The sequence below is a fragment of the Boleophthalmus pectinirostris genome, unplaced genomic scaffold, assembly GCF_026225935.1.
Source record: "Boleophthalmus pectinirostris isolate CB_2022bp ecotype Guang Dong unplaced genomic scaffold, ASM2622593v1 HiC_scaffold_8, whole genome shotgun sequence".
Classification (NCBI taxonomy): Eukaryota; Metazoa; Chordata; class Actinopteri; order Gobiiformes; family Gobiidae; genus Boleophthalmus; species Boleophthalmus pectinirostris.
In genome coordinates this window covers 6,711,535-6,728,007 of record NW_026571515.1, presented here as the reverse complement: position 1 = coordinate 6,728,007, position 16,473 = coordinate 6,711,535, and the positions used below count along the sequence as shown (strand labels likewise).

At 40.4% G+C, this 16,473-nt stretch overlaps 1 protein-coding gene across 1 annotated transcript in view; it reads left to right on the top strand.

Annotated features, from left to right (window-relative positions):
- The first annotated feature begins 4,102 nt into the window (after nt 1–4,102).
- Nucleotides 4,103–16,473, top strand: part of si:dkey-72l14.3 (Glyco_hydro_56 domain-containing protein) — a 19,520-nt gene continuing 7,149 nt past the window's right edge. Inside the window, exons 1-6 of the mRNA XM_055165650.1 lie at nt 4,103–4,183; nt 4,584–5,078; nt 6,481–6,729; nt 8,505–8,651; nt 9,177–9,263; nt 10,813–11,025. Of these exons, the coding sequence (XP_055021625.1) occupies nt 4,103–4,183; nt 4,584–5,078; nt 6,481–6,729; nt 8,505–8,651; nt 9,177–9,263; nt 10,813–11,025 (1,272 nt within the window). The remainder of the gene's footprint in view (nt 4,184–4,583; nt 5,079–6,480; nt 6,730–8,504; nt 8,652–9,176; nt 9,264–10,812; nt 11,026–16,473) is intronic.

The following is a 16,473-nucleotide window of genomic DNA, read 5'->3' as shown; positions in this document are numbered from 1 at the left end:
GGCACTAGGTGGCGTCAGCCTGGCTAGAAGGGACTGGATGATGAGGCAAAATGGACAGGCCATGGCTGATGTGAAAGCTCAGAACCTCCAGAATCCCTTCCCAGAGCTGCAGAGGCTGCACTAGCACTGATTCAGGACTGGCTGTAGGTGTTGGGGTTTAGGTAGTGGCCATTCACATCAAACAGAGGCATTTTAGATTTAAACCAACAAGCAAAATGAGAGACTCGTGTGAGACTCTGCAAGAACCAAAACACTAAATTATGACACAAACAACTACTGTAAAATTATTGTAAAAGCTATATTTGATTTGAACATGTTTACCTCGTAGTATATGGAGACTCAGATATTTCATATTTATGGAATTTAAAAACTAAATTTTACAGACGTTCTTTTAAACTGCGTCTGCCTCAGCCTTGAGCCAACTCTGTCTGCTTGGTCAATACCGGTGAAAACATCAGTGGTTGCATCAGGAAAATGAAATTTAATTGGTTTTCTTTACCTGAAAACAGAAAATGTATAGGAATTTGACACCAAGGTTTAAAGCGCATCCTTACATCAAATACAATAGCCAATGCCATTCAGTAAATAGGTTGTGAAAACCCAGCCACTGTGTTTTTCATCCATTCAGTGATAGAAAATAGAATCTGTCTTCTCGGTGTTAATGGCCTGTCCCTCAAATTGGACTCCCAGGAACGAAGTGACTCATCTCGGTGAAATGTTGTTCAAATCAATAGAATGCGACACGTTTTTAGTTTTTAACCTTTAAGAGAAGCTGAGAGTTGTTTTATAAAATGCCAGTTGTTGAGTTGAGAAGCAAAACTAAACAAAAAAAACTACTATTACTGTTACCTACTACTGGTATTAAAAGGTCCCAAAAATAGGCCCCACTCATGAAGAGCTTTTCAACCAAATCTACATGAGGTACTGCAAACACTTTACATAATCTATTGAAGAGTACTATCACTCAGGTTTAAAGACTGTATAGGTGTTAGCTCGGATTGTGATATTCGCCCTGGAGCGCCGGTCAGGACACAGGAGACAGGATGCAGATGGTGAATTTAGGAGGTTTAATGAAGCTCAGGCAACATCGCAGAACATTATTGTTTGTATGTGTGGTCTATAAAGAAAAAGAATAAACAAATTAAGTTACTATAGGCGAGTTTCATTGTTGACAAAATCGCGCGTTGCATGCTGGGAATTATTTTGGTCGGTGGCAAGAAACACTAATTCAACATGACGGACGGAGCGAGAAAGCACGTAAAGGGTATTGATCCCGGTTATTTATCCACTCTATCCACTTTCTTTGACCTGAAATTGGTTAAAAGCATCGATGGACGCCAAATCACCCTTTTCAACCCCTACAAAGCCTGGACCAAACCAAATTTCTGGTCAGAATCGCCAACTACCTGGACAAATATTCACTTGGGCGATATCCACAATGACTTGGTGGAAACTCCTGGGCCATTCACAGCAGAAAAGATGAAAACCTCCAAGAGTCTCGATGTGTTGTTGAACTTGTTTGAGTCCACGGTTTGTTAGGATCTTCTATGTTTGCTCTGTGAATGTTTACTTCGCCGTTAGTGGTTCTTTTCACTCAGAATACGAAAAAGACATTTTCCTTCTTCCGTGCTTCTATTTGTGCATCTGATAATGCAGCAGGAATTTACCATTATCGGGGATAAATACGCGAGGTTACGCACTGTGTTTGACGCTATCCTGTTTCTTGCCTCCGACCAAAATATTTCCCAGCATGCAACGCGGGCTTTTAATAACAATGACGTCAGCTGAAACTCGCTTATACTACAGATTACAGTGATAAAGGTGTACAGGTGTACTGCTCAACATATAACCAACGTAAATAGTAAACATGGATGGGCTAAATAAAAAGCACACAATAAAGACATAATATAAGGAACATACACGGCACGACACACGAAAATAGCATTAGCGTCTAAAATAAGATAAACTCAGTGTTGGGAGTGTTACTTTTAAAATGTATTCCCCTACAGATTACAGATTACACACACCAAAATGTAGTTTGTAACGTAATCCATTAAATTACTTAAAGTGAGTAATGTAATCTGAATACTTTGGATTACTTGATTTGCTGTAGAGAAGCAAAGACGAGGAAATCTTCACATAAGATGTTTTGTCTGATAAAAGACAATGACAAGCCCAGACTTTCCTTAACTGTATTAAAAATATTATTGATAGAAGAGGAAATAAGGTCCGTGCAGCATGATTTAGTGCTGTTAAGTCCTGTTTTAGACCTGTTTTAAACCTGTTTTTAGTCCTGGTTTAGACCTGGTTTAGTCCTGGTTTAGACCTGGTTTAGTCCTGGTTTAGTGTCTGGCAATGAGTGGAATTATGTAAAAAAAAGGGGGGGATTTAGCCCAAAATGTAAAAACAAGAAAATACCTCTGTGTAATCCACTTATTTCAACAAAGTAACTGTAATCCAATTACCACTCATTGAAACAGTAACTGTAACTGAATACAGTTACTCATAATTTGTACTCTGATTACGTAACTCTGGTACATGTAATCTGTTACTCCCCAACACTGGCTAAGCTAAGATAACTCCCTTATAAACGTAACTACACAGGTATTACAGGAACATGAACACGTCCTGACACGAGTAAAACAATAACAAAGGACTTATAAAACATCCACACAGCCCCGAATACCATAAACTTACTTTTTGTCAAAAACGCACAACTTAGCTGACGATACGTGTCTGCACGCCCGAGCCTCCTGAACTAATTAAGACAGCGGTGCGGTGCGCTCTGAACTAAAGCATGCATTAACTCACAGCACCTCTAGTGGGCGCTCCTTTCACAACCTACTGCCTTTCTAACAATTCACTCACACAGGTGGGTGAAGTGTCTTGCCCAAGGACACAAGGACAAACAGACGCACATGAAAGTAACTATGTGGTGGTGCGAGCTGGGAACAAACCACCACCAAACTACCAAAAGTTCTGCTCAGTGCTATACACAAAGCCGTGAATGTAAACCGCAGCTGATGCCATCAACATTCCTTGGGGGTGTGATGCTAACAGTAGGTACGGCTCTGTCTGAGGTTTTGTTAGACTTTAAAGAATTCTGACCAGAAAGAACTGATTTAGCCAGAACTACAACAACACTGCAGAAAAGCTTGGCCAAAATTTAAGATATAAACACTTAAATGTATCAGAAAATTATGTAAAAGTAGTGAAATTATCTGTCCATGCAGCAAGATCATTTTACTTGACAAGTTATCTTAAAATAAACAACCTCTAGACTAGAATTAGGCTCGGACTGAAGCCTGGAGTGACCCAAATCTGATTTTTTCGCCCCTATGCGACCTGTATCTGATCTTTTAATGAAGTCTAAACGACATAGACCCGATTTTTTTTTCAACTGTGACCCAGGCCACTTGGATATGTGCTCCTAAAACCGATAAATATCTGATCTTTTTGACATCAGTTCCTCAGTCAGGCTCTGGTCTAGTACTGTAAGTAGATAATAAATCTGAAAACAAGATGAATAACCTGATATAAGTTTTAAAATCTTGGCCAGATCAGACAAATTTGCAGTCAAGTTTAAAAAAAAAAATGACAGTCACAAACTCAGCCAAAAGTTTTTCAATTACTCACACTCACCGTTTTTGTTGAAAATCAAATAAACCTGATTGATTTTTTCGTGAGTTTTCAGACAATCTTAAATCTTTTTTGACAGTGTTCGCTAATGTGTGTATTGTGTCACCATGAGAGCTCCTAAACATTCCCTCATTAGAGATACATGTAAAACACCCCCAGCACGATGTCACTGCAAAGTATCTAAAGCACATGTACCTGTTTTTATTGCAGGAAGATGATTGGCTGTGAGGGCTGAGGAGCCAGAAGCTGCTCCAATGGCGTCGCCCGGGACTGAGTCAGAACCAGGACCGGGATTAAACCATGGGCCAAATCCAAGACCAAAACCAGAGACGAAACCATGGCAATGTCTAGAAAAAGGGCCAAGAAAAGAAAAACTTTCTCAAAAAACTCTTGAAATGGGATCAAGAGTAACATCAGGACTACATCTCCAGTTAACACATTATACTAAACGTATCTGGCAACCATGTCTGGAATCAAGACTAGAAATTCAACAAATAAAAGGACCAAACGTGGATTTAAGACCGGGATTGCAACAAAAACGAAGGTCCAGAACCCAGGGACAACACTGGCAACAGCGCCCCACCAACTTTCGATCTTTAGCTCAAAAACATGGATTGAATGTTTGTGAAGAACTCAAGGCAAAACCAGGTCCAAGACTTTTAACAACTGACCACGAAACATCAGTATTAGCACTTAGTCCACAATTTGAAACCAGTCCCTATTGCTATCAAGAACTCAGAAGAAAGATACCAGAACCTGTAGAGTCAGAAAATGGTTCCAAAACTAGTAGTAGTCTAGAAGTAGATCCTAAATTCGTTGCAAAACCAGGATTACAATTCAGTTCGACGTTTGAACAAGAACTAGATCAACCAACACTTCAAGAACGAAAGTCTAGAACTCTTCGATCTCATACTTTATTTAGATGTTTAAGTTCACATCTCCAGCCTTTCTTGTCACTTCTTTTGCTGTTCTTCTTGGCTTCTTTTGCTAATCTAACCCACGCGGGACCACCCAGACCTGCCCGCCCCCCTTTGCTGTCTGGACAACCCTTTATCGTCTTCTGGGGGATCAAAGACTCCTCTTGCGCCAACCGTCCTGACTTCAGATCATTTGGGATAGAGCCAGAGGGCCGAGTAGCGGTTTTCTACGAGGACACGTTGGGGAACTATCCTTATTTTGTGGATAAGGACAACGCGGTAAACGGGGGACTACCACAGCACACCAAACTGGACCTCCACATCCGGAAGACACAGGGGGACGTGGAGACAGCCCTGCCCGCCCCGAGGTACCTGGGTCTGGGGGTGGTGCGCTGGCAGGAGTGGGCCCCGCAGTGGAGCAGGAGAGGAGGTAAACAGGGGCTGTACCAGAACGCCACCAAGAAGCAGCTCCGGAGGTTCTTCCCAGATTGGACGAAGCAGGAGCTGGAGAGGTGGTCCAAGGTGAGGCCTAGGATATTTCTACAGTTTTTTCATAGGTTGCTGAAATTTAAAGGTGCATTGTGTAACTTTTCTGGTGGAAGGTCGGTCAAATGTTTTTCTTCATGGAGACGTTATTGCTTCGTCTGGAATGTTTCATAGTATGGCGTTAAACATTTCTATCTTCATGGAGACCAAACCAGACCAAGTTACAGGTTATATTTGTGTATATTTGTGTCAGCCTTTTTTTCTAGGTATTTTTGAGCTATAAATCCACCCATACACTGCAAAGAACGCCATCTAGTTAAGTTGAGTTGACTTGAATTAAGAAAGTTTTATAAATCAATCAAATGAACTTTATTTATAAAGCGCTTTTCATACAAGAATGTAACACAAAGTACTTTACAGTCCCATATTTCCACCGCCCACCCACCAACCCAACACCCACAGCTGCCCAACCCCACACAACCAAACAACCCAAACACACACACTAACATGCTGAGATACATAAAACCACATATAGTAAAATGTGGTAAAATGTGAAGCTGAATACAGAAAGTACCATCAGAGGAGCCACAGGGCCCAGGGGAGAGATGAAGCCAAAGCATCACCCTTCCACCAGGACACCAAGGGACAGACCCGGCAGCCGCAGCCGACCTCCGCTCCTGATGTAGAGGCTCCTACCGAGGAAACACTGGAAATCCTAAAAATATGCCTAAAATAAATGAATATAATAAAATGTGTACAATAGAAACTAGTAAAAGTATAAGATTTCAATCAAAAGCTAAGCTGAAAAGGTGGGTCTTGATCCTACTCTTATAAAACACGAACGTTCCCTGCAGCCCTGAGGTTTATCATGATTTGAGAGACTCTTCGCTGATTGGCTGGTTCCTGGACTCACACTTCTGGGGTTTTTGCGAACCATCTAGTGTATTCCAATTCCTGACCTACTCGCTGGGCTGGAGAGAAATGAAATTGAGCGGAGGAACTAGGTGGCACCAGCCTGGCAAACAGACTCCGCCGGTTACTCTGAAATGGTCACGAACCTCTCAGAATTCTGTTAAACTTTAGTCCGCCATTAGAATATCGATTCTGACAACGAAACAAGCAACAACCAGACATTTTGGTGCTGGAAATGTTTTGTATTTCCGTCTTCTGTCCGTGTTCAGTCTAAATCAATCGTATTGAATGGGGAACAATGCCACTTCTGTTTATCACATCAACGCCCTAAAAGAGTCTATAACATCTCCATGAAGAAAAACATTTGACGGACCCTCCACCAGAAAAGTTACACAATGCATCTTTAAAAATGTTGTGAAACCCAGCCACCACGTTTTTTACCCACAAGCCCAGCAACAGAAAATAGCTCCTGTCTCTCCAGTGTTAATGACCTGTCCTCATCTGGCCTCTCTTCTCTGTTCCTCAGGTGGACTTTGAGGCTGCCGCTCAGTCTGTAATTACAGAAACTCTGAGGGAGGTGCAAAGGTCACGCCCCAAAGCATTGTGGGGGATGTGTCCGTACCCCAGCTGTTCTAATGGTTCTCCAGCTCAGACGGCGCTGTCCAACTACACGGGGGAGTGTCCAGAAGAGGAGAGGAGCCTGAACGACCAGCTGCTGTGGCTGTGGAGGAGGAGCAACGCCATCTACCCTCTGCTCACCCTGGAGAAGATACAGGTGTGGAACTGGACTCTTTGTTTCATCAGATTTTAAATTTTAAATGTAGTTGAATTTCTCACTTGTGATGTTTTAACTCTGAAAAAACATGCTTGAATTATTTTTAATTTTAAATGTTGAAACTTTAAGTGTACATTTTCAAAGTGTTTAAAATTCAAAATTTTAAAATTCACCTTTTAAATATTCATTACAAATATATTCAAGCCCTCAAATTCAACAGTCAAAATTGAGAGTGTAAAATTCGCAGTGAAAAAAAATTTGCAGGAAAGATCCAAGATGCCAAGGCCAAAGCAATCGATCCAAAGTGATCCGATCTAACATACTCTGTGTTTGATTATCTTCTGACTCTCACTTGGACCTCAGATTTGATGCCCGAGCTTGAAGCGTATTATTATGTTTCGTGTCGTACTATGATTATGACTATTCTCTCATCTTCTTGTGATTATGATTTATTTATTTATTATTGATTTATCTTATTATGATTATGATTTATTATGATTATGATTATGATTATTCCCTCATCTTATGAAAATGCTGACACTTTAATTGATTTAGTTTTTTGAAATTTGCACTTTATTTATATTAGGATTTCTCTTCCGTGACAACCTTAGGGATGTTAATGGCTCGTTAAATCAAGTATTTGTTCAATATTGGCTTCATCACAAAACCGACTACCAAACCCATAGGCGGTGATGCGGACGCTGTAAAGTATTGCAGTGATACAAGTGATTGAAATTGTCATTTAAACCATCAAAGTGTCCAAACACAATGAAAACAGTTCAGATTTACACGTCATAGTGGGCGCAGCCTTCTGGGATTCTGACTCGGAATCCTTGCTCTACTTTTTCCACCACCAAAGTCCAACTCACGCCATCCCAGGAAAAGGGGCGTGTCACGTGTGTCACTAGGCAACTTCCTCGGAAAACTATTTTCAAGGCTAATCGAACACAGGGTTAGTAACTGGTGCAGTGAAGCGATCTGATTGGCCAGAATAAGTCTCATCAAAACCCCATCTTTTTTATTTGTTAAGTGTAAACTCCGCCCACAGATGAGAACAGCCAATAGGAAAGAGCCTCTGTCCTGCTCACTCACACAGGATCGATTACTTCTGCCTTGGCATCTTGGGTCTTTGTTGTGAAATTTTTCACTGCAAATTTTACACTATCTGAATTTTAACTTTTGAATCTGAGGGCTTGAAAATATCTGTGCTGAACATTTAAAAGGTGACATTTTTATTTAGAATTTGAAATATATTGAAAAAAGTATACTTAATTTCAGCAACTAAAATTTAGAACAAAAATAATTACGTTTTTTTTTAGAGTGAAATATATATTTTTTTAAGTTATATATTATAAAAAATTCAAAATCTGATGGTACAAATTATTTTCCATACTCTGCTCTACAACAGTGAAATCAATCCAATATGTCAAGTGTGTTTTGTATTAAAATGCATAGAAACTCCAGCAAGAATTTTACCTTGTTCGACCACAGATTGAACTGATCTAAAACATATTATTTATTTTATTATTTATTTATTTTATTTATTTATTTATTTTTGAGAAAATTTAAGTATTGGTATTTTTACATGAGAACTGATACTTTTTAATATCTCAGTTAGTGTCAATATACTGAGCTTTAGAATCAGTCTGCCTATCACTAATAATCGCTAATAAACTAATTTGAATGTAAAAATGTAGTTTTCTTCAACCTAATCCATATAGAAAAATATGTTTGAAGTATAATAATAATAATAACCACTTGTATTTCCTCTTTAGGGCGAGACTAGAGGAGCCGCTCTGTTTCTGTCCAATCTGATTCGAGAAGCTCTCAGAGTGGCGTCTTTAGGAGGAAGTTCAGAGGACCTGCCGGTGTTCCCACTGGTCCGAAGTGTCTACACCTCCACCAACACTTTCCTATCTCTGGTAAATCATACAACTTTAACAAAAATATTATTAAAGACGCAATATCATAGCACTACTTTCTGATCTATGTTATAATGTTGTTTCCTCATCTCAAACATATCCGGAGTTTGTTTAGGTCATGAAACCTGCATATTTAGGCTGAGATCTTCACTCAAAATGAAAACACTCTTTCCACCTTGTGATGTCATGTGGTAATACAGGAAGTGCTCCATTGTGTTTCTGAACTCCATACACCTTTAATACAATCATTTGGATTATTTCAGACTTTGGATTGCCAACCTCTATTGAAAAACTTGAAACATCACAAGGTGGAACAGAGCATTTTGAGTTTTGGAGATGTAAACAGACTATAATAATAAAGAATTACTCATGTTTAAATGAAACAAAACACAACTCCAGGTATGTTTTTGATGAGGTAACGGCATTATAACATGGCCTAAACATTAAAAGAGTAAATTTTTTGTAATACAGGACCTTGAATATGTAATAAAATGGTAAAATGTAATGTCCTTGTTTGTTTTTCAGAGTGACTTGGTGACAACCATTGGAGAAAGTGCTGCTCTGGGAACAGCTGGGATCGTCATCTGGGACAAGACTGAGCCAAAGACTGAAGTACGGATATGTGTTTTTGTATTTATGAAATTCTATGTCCGTCACAAAGTCATCAAAACTTTAAAGGTCCTAAACGAAGCAAAATGGACTCCTGTGAACTTTAAGTCATGTTAGTCACAAACATACCTGGAGTTGTGTTTTATTTTTATATATTTTATTATTAGTAAAGATTGGCAATTCCAGGGCTGAAATCATCTAAATGATTCTATGAATGTATGTTATAAATGTACGTAGTTTAAAACACATTCATGTATTACCACATGACATCATAAGGTAAATATGCAGGGTTTGTGTGTTGAAAATGTGTGAATGAAAGAAAAACACAACTCCAGGTCAGTTTTTGATGAGAAAACAACATTATAACATAAAGTAGATCAGATATAACAGTGTAATTTAAAGCTCAGTTTTAATAATATAGGACGTTTAAGTGTCTTTGTGTATCAACAGTGTTGGGGAGTAACAGATTACATGTACAAGAGTTATGTAATCAGGGTACAAATTATGAGTAACTGTATTTAGTTACAGTTACTGTTTCAGTGAGTGGTAATTGGATTACAGTTACTTTGTTGAAATAAATGGATTACATGGCGGTATTTTACGGTTTTTACATTTTGGGCTATTCTCTTTTTTGTTTTTTGTTTTTTTGTTTTTTTTTTGGTAATTCCACTCATTGGCAGACACTAAACCAGGTCTAAAACCAGGTCTAAAACCAGGTCTAAAACCAGGTCCAAACCAGGTCTAAACCAGGTCTAAATTAGGATTTAAACCAGATCTAAACCAGGTCTAAACCAGGTCTAAACCAGGACTAAACTAGGACTAAACCAGGTCTAAACCAGGTCTAAACTAGGACTAAAACCAGGTCTAAACCAGGTCTAAATTAGGATTTAAACCAGATCTAAACCAGGTCTAAACCAGGACTAAACTAGGACTAAACCAGGTCTAAACTAGGACTAAAACCAGGTCTAAACCAGGACTAAACCATGTCTAAAAAGGACTAAAACCAGGTCTAAACCAGGTCTAAACCAGGTCTAAATTAGGATTTAAACCAGATCTAAACCAGATCTAAACCAGGTCTAAACCAGGTCTAAACCAGGACTAAACTAGGACTAAACCAGGTCTAAAATAGGACTAAAACCAGGTCTTAACCAGGTTTAAACCAGGTCTAAAACAGGATTTAACAGGACTAAACCATGCTGCGTGGACCATGTCTCCTCTTCTTCTATCAATAATATCTTTAATTTGGTTCAGTAAAATCTGGGCTTTTTATTTGTTTTTAACAGACAAAACTTCTTATCTGAAGATTTCCTCGTCTTTGCTTCTCTGCAGCAAATCAAGTAATCCAAAGTATTCAGATTACGTTACTCACTTTAAGTAATTTAATGGATTACGTTACAAACTACATTTTGGGGTATGTAATCTGTAATCTGTAGGGGAATACATTTTAAAAGTAACCTTCCCAACACTGTGTATCGAGTAGTCTCACCTGTCATATCCTCGTGTTTTACCCTGGCGGTATCACACTGACTGTCCTGTTTCTGTGTCTGCTCAGAGAGAGTGTGAGGATCTGAGTCTCTTCACCTCCTCGGTGCTCGGTCCTTACGTGTCCAACGTGACGGCCGCCTCCAGACTGTGCTCGGCCTCCCTGTGTCAGAACAGAGGCAGGTGCGTGAGACTGGAGCAGGACCAGCCCACCTACCTGCACCTGCCATCAAACAGCCCGGACTCGGCGGACAGGGTAAAGAGGAGCGCGCACAAACTCACCGCACGTTTGACACGCACATGCACTCGAGTCGCTGTTTTACTCAGTTCAGCTTGAGTGGACTGAAATGCAAGAATTTGTTTTATCACACACGCAAAAACATTCACCTGTTTGAACTTGCCACTCCATACACCTGACTCGTAACTTCTCAATCTCAATCCTTATTTCCACTGTGTTAGGCGTGTTCTGTCAAAAATGATTAGACTCAATCAATTTAAATCACAAAAATGTATTCCCCTGACAATACAATTCTAATACAGAGCTCTGGGTCAGATCGTTGTCCCAAACTGCCTACAGCTACAGAGGGTTTACATCAGACAATCTGAACGCCTCTGAATACTTCAACCCAGATTTTATAGACATCCATATGAATATGCATATAATATGTTGAGCAGGTTCACACCTTGAATCGTCCTTGAAGCGTCAGTATTTCTTTCTTCTTTGGAGAAGGTGACAACCCCTACCAAACCATTGGGCTCAGTCAATGCATCTGATATAAAAATGTATTGAACAGATACATATGTACCTCTAGTTTATGAAACTGTTGACCTTTTTTCTGTACCATTTTGGGTTCTATGAAGAAAACGCTAGAAGGATCTGTTTAATGCCATACTGTGGAACATCCCAGGCAGAGCAACAACATCTCCACGGATAATATGTTCTAGATATTAAAAGATATTCCAAAAAGTCCAAAATAGCAGCGTGACTCTTATATCTCCATCTCCATCTCCATGACGACGTTATCTTCTCCCCTCATCTGCGGAGCCTTTGGTTAAAGCTGCTCTTCCTCTTTAAACCTCGAGTCCTTTCAAATGTAAAGCCTCCAGCATTTTACCTCCCGCTGTTTCGGGACTTTTATTGTGAAATTCAGACCAGATCACTCTGTTCCCAGCACTGCTCAAAGAAAAGTTAAGAGGGCAACTTTGAAAAAGATGAAAACAACACAATAGATCACACACGCATGAGAGAGACCCGTATACTGTGACTATATGTGTTGGTAACTTTTCTCTTTTTTCATACTTTTTGTGTATTTAGTTGGTGTTTTGGTGGAAAAGTAAAAGAACATTTTCAAAGAGTCCCACATTGATTCTCAACTGACTTTGAACTTGGGAACTGAGCAGCAGTAGACTAAAACAGACTCTACAATGAAAATATAAAACTTACAAAGCCCAAAATATGAATTGTGGTCCACGGATGAGAAATTTCTATATTTAAATATCTATATTCATTGTTTAGATCTCTTAAAAGTGCTCTCGTGTGTTTTCTGTTGGTCAAATGTTTTTTTAAAGGTCCTAAATTACGTTTGATTGACTCTTGTGAGCTTCAAAAAGCATCAAAAACAGACCTGGAGTTGTGTTCTGTTTCATTCACACATATTTGATTAATCCTTAACCGTCTCTCTACATCTACAAAGCTTAAAATGTGCTGTTCCACCAGTAGTTTTCAACTTTAACAGCTCCTTTTATTTTTTGTTCAGCAGACATTGGTATGGAGTAAGAAAGCCTCTCAGAAATGTTTGTGTGCATATCATAGAAATCCGTACATATAGTTGAGCATAAAATAAATATTCGTAAACTCTCGAATGAGTCCAGTTGTACATAAAATGTATTATGTGTATTTTATAAATCAGAATATGAATTGAAAAGTTACGACATCAAGAATTACAATCACATAATGAAAATTTACGATTAGGCTTTCTTCAGTACGAACACAAATTCACAGATGCGACTCGAGTGTCAGAAATACATCGTCACATCACAGGCAGAAGAAACATTGATCGAGATGCTGGACTTTTGCGACACAAATGGACTGAACCAGGACTGATCCCAGAACTGAACCAGGACTGAACCAGGACTGAACCAGAACCAGGACTGAACCAGGACTGAACCAGGACTGATGAACCCAGGACTGAACCAGGACTGAACCAGGACTGATCCCAGGACTGAACCAGGACTGAACCAGGACTGAACCAGGACTGAACCAGGACTGAACCAGGACTGAACCAGGACTGAACCAGGACTGATCCTAGGACTGAACCAGGACTGAACCAGGACTGAACCTGAACCCAGGACTGAACCAGGACTGAACCAGGAACTGAACCAGGACTGAACCAGGACTGAACCAGGACTGATCCCAGGACTGAACCAGGACTGAACCAGGACTGATCCCAGGACTGAACCAGGTCTGAAACTGGTCTGAAACTGGTCTGAACCAGGACTGAACCCAGGACTGATCCCAGGACTGAACCAGGACTGAACCAGGACTGATCCCAGGACTGATCCAGGACTGAACCAGGACTGAACCAGGACTGATCCCAGGACTGAACCAGGACTGATCCAGGACTGACCAGGACTACACCAGAACTACACCAAGACTGAACCAGACTGATCCCAGACTGGACCAAGACTGAACCAGGACTGATCCCAGGACTGAACCAGGACTGAACCAGGACTGATCCCAGGACTGATCTCAGGACTGAATCAAAACTGAATCAGGACTGATCCCAGGACTGAACCAGGACTGATCCCAGGACTGAACCAGGACTGAACCAGGACTGAACCAGGACTGAACCAGGACTGATCCCAGGACTGAACCAGGTCTGAAACTGGTCTGAAACTGGTCTGAAACTGGTCTGAACCAGGACTGGTCCCAGGGCTGAATTAGGACTGAACTGGGACTGAACCAGGACTGAACCAGGTCTGAAACTGGTCTGAACCAGGGCTGAATTAGGACTGAACCAGGACTGAACCAGTCAAATGCTTTTCTCTCTGGAGATGTTTTTGCTTTGTCTGGAATGTTTCACATTATGGCATTTAAACCTTTCTATGTTCATCGAGAACAAACCAGACCAAGTTACAGGTCAGATCTGCGGAGAGGCGACCCCGCTCGCAGTCAGAATGCCTGTTTTTAGGCATATTTGAGCTATAAAACCACCTGTAATTGAATAAATGTAAGAAAGAGCTGTTTAATGTCACACTGTGGAAGAATCCAGGCTGAGCAGTGACATATCCATAGAAACAAGCAGGGTTTTCAATTTGAGAGAAGAATTCAGCCTAAATATGCAGAGTTTGTGTGTTAAACATGTGTGAATGAAACAAAACACAACTCCAGGTCTGACTGTGACAAGTTCACAACATTTTAACAGATGAAAATAGTGTAATATTTGTCCTTTAACCAGTGCAGTGTGTTGGTAGTGACCTGAATTTTGGCAGTGACTCATCTGAAACCAATTGATTTCAGAGCCACATTTCTCGCTCTTGCATGGACATTTATGCATTTGGGTAAAGTAAAAAAAAAAGAGATTGGAAACTGTGAGGAGAAAATGGCATCATCTTGTCAATTTAAAATAAAACCTTCCACTTCGACAGAACAGGCTGGAGATACTTTACAGCTGATGTCATCAACGGTCCCTGGGAGGGGGGGGACGCTAACTGTAGGCACTGCTCTGTCTGAGGGTTGCTAGACTTTGATCTCAGCTTTATTTGAACACAATCTGACCAGAAAGAGTTGAATTGGTCAGAACTACAACAGGAGAAATGATTTGTGCTGTTAAACAAGTCCCTCTCAAATAAAATTACACTTTTACTGCTTTTGAGAACCACCACGTTTCAAAAAGAGCTGCTAAACTAAACTAGAAAGAAACACCCGGCTGTAATCAGGGCAGTTTTGTGTGATGTCACATTGTACTTGAACTCTCAGTGCCCTCTAGAGGCTGTTTTTTAAAATCATCAGACTCAAAACGTCATGACATGATCTGGTAAACTTTAAAACAGCTCAAACGTTGAGCAGAGCTTCTGTCAACTCTCTTCCAGCTAATTTTAACGATTTATTCCAAGATCGAACTGCTCATCATAACCACAAACTTAGAGGTAATAAAAAATTTACCAGTGGAAATTTAGAACTACTTTAAAGTCAATGTGCATCTCAGTGCGCGGGGTTAATCTGTGGAACGGATTATCAGAAAAACTAAAAGTGTGTAGGAGTCTTGTTCAGTTTTTAAAAAATTATTTAAAAGAGAAACGATGAAAAAAATACCTGGAGGAGAGACAGAGATGTTTGAGCACAGAGCGTGAGATCAGGGGGAGGGAGGTGTCGGGTGTTGGGCCAGTTTTGTGTCTGGATGAGTGTGTGAATGTTTGTTTTGTCTGTATTGTTTTGTCATGTATAATATAGATGTATAATTGAAGTGGGAGGGGATAGATGCATCACGAATTTCGGACTTAAGGTCATTGAGTAATGCAAACTGGGAAGGATTTTCTGAAAAAGTGAGTGTCAAATGTTTGTTTTCCCAGTGGGATGCGTCTATTGACAAAGCCAGTCTTTTCTAGGCTTTTGAACCATATCGCTTTTGTTTCTGGTTCTGATATTGTCATATTTTAGTTTTGGGATTCGTACATCGTAATTGTGTGGTTGTTGGATCCTAACAGCCGGGAAAACAAGCTCGAGAAAATTGTTTGCGAACTTCATAAAAGCAAAAGGGAATGGTAAATGTTCAGATTTTTCTATAGCGCTTTTCCACCTTCAAGGCACTCAAAGCGCTTTACAACAAGGAACCACTCATCCATTCACACACCAGTGTACGCAGACACTGTGGGCAAGGTGGGTTAAGTGTCTTGTCCAAGGACACAACGACAGCATTCATCTGTATGAGCTGGAATCACACCAGCCAACCTGTGGATCTGACCGCTCAACCTGTGATGATTATGTCGAGAGCTGGAATCAAACCACCAACTTTCAGACCAGTGGGCGAATGCTCTACCAACTGAGATATAGAATCAGATGTGTGTGACTGCAAACCTCTGTTCAAACTGTTTCTCTTCCCATCGGAATTGAAAAATAGTGAAAGGTGAAGGTGATGGGCAGGATTGATCCACAGGAAGGATGAAAAAGGAAACTTTTGGCTGCCTAAGAAATCATCCCGAATTTGCAGCGAACATTTTGTATGTGGAGCAACAACAAAGCAGGATCCTGTTTGTTAAGTGAGAGGTGCAGAAGACAAACAGACTGAGCTGCACTTTCTTGTTCTTGTGACTTTACAGCAACATCACGTCTTAGTCGCTTTGCAGTGGAAGGTGTTTCTTGGTGAACAGCTGGTGCCTTTCGCTTTGGCGTTGACTTTTTAAATTCTTAACCAAGGTGGAGCGAGGGATCGGGATTTTGCTTTGTTGTCGCTCCACATACAAAATGTTCGCTCCAAACTCGGGATGATTTAGTCAGTCAAAGATGACCTTTTTCGTCCTTCCTGTGGATCAATACTGCCCATCGCCTTCACCTTTCACTATTTTTCAATTCCGATGGGAAGAGAAACAGTTTGAACAGAGGTTTGCAGTCACACACATCTGATTCTATATCTCAGTTGGTAGAGCGTTCGCCCACTGGTCTGAAGGTTGGTGGTTCCAGCTCTCGACATAAACATCACAGGTTGAGCGGTCAGATCCACAGGTTGGCTGG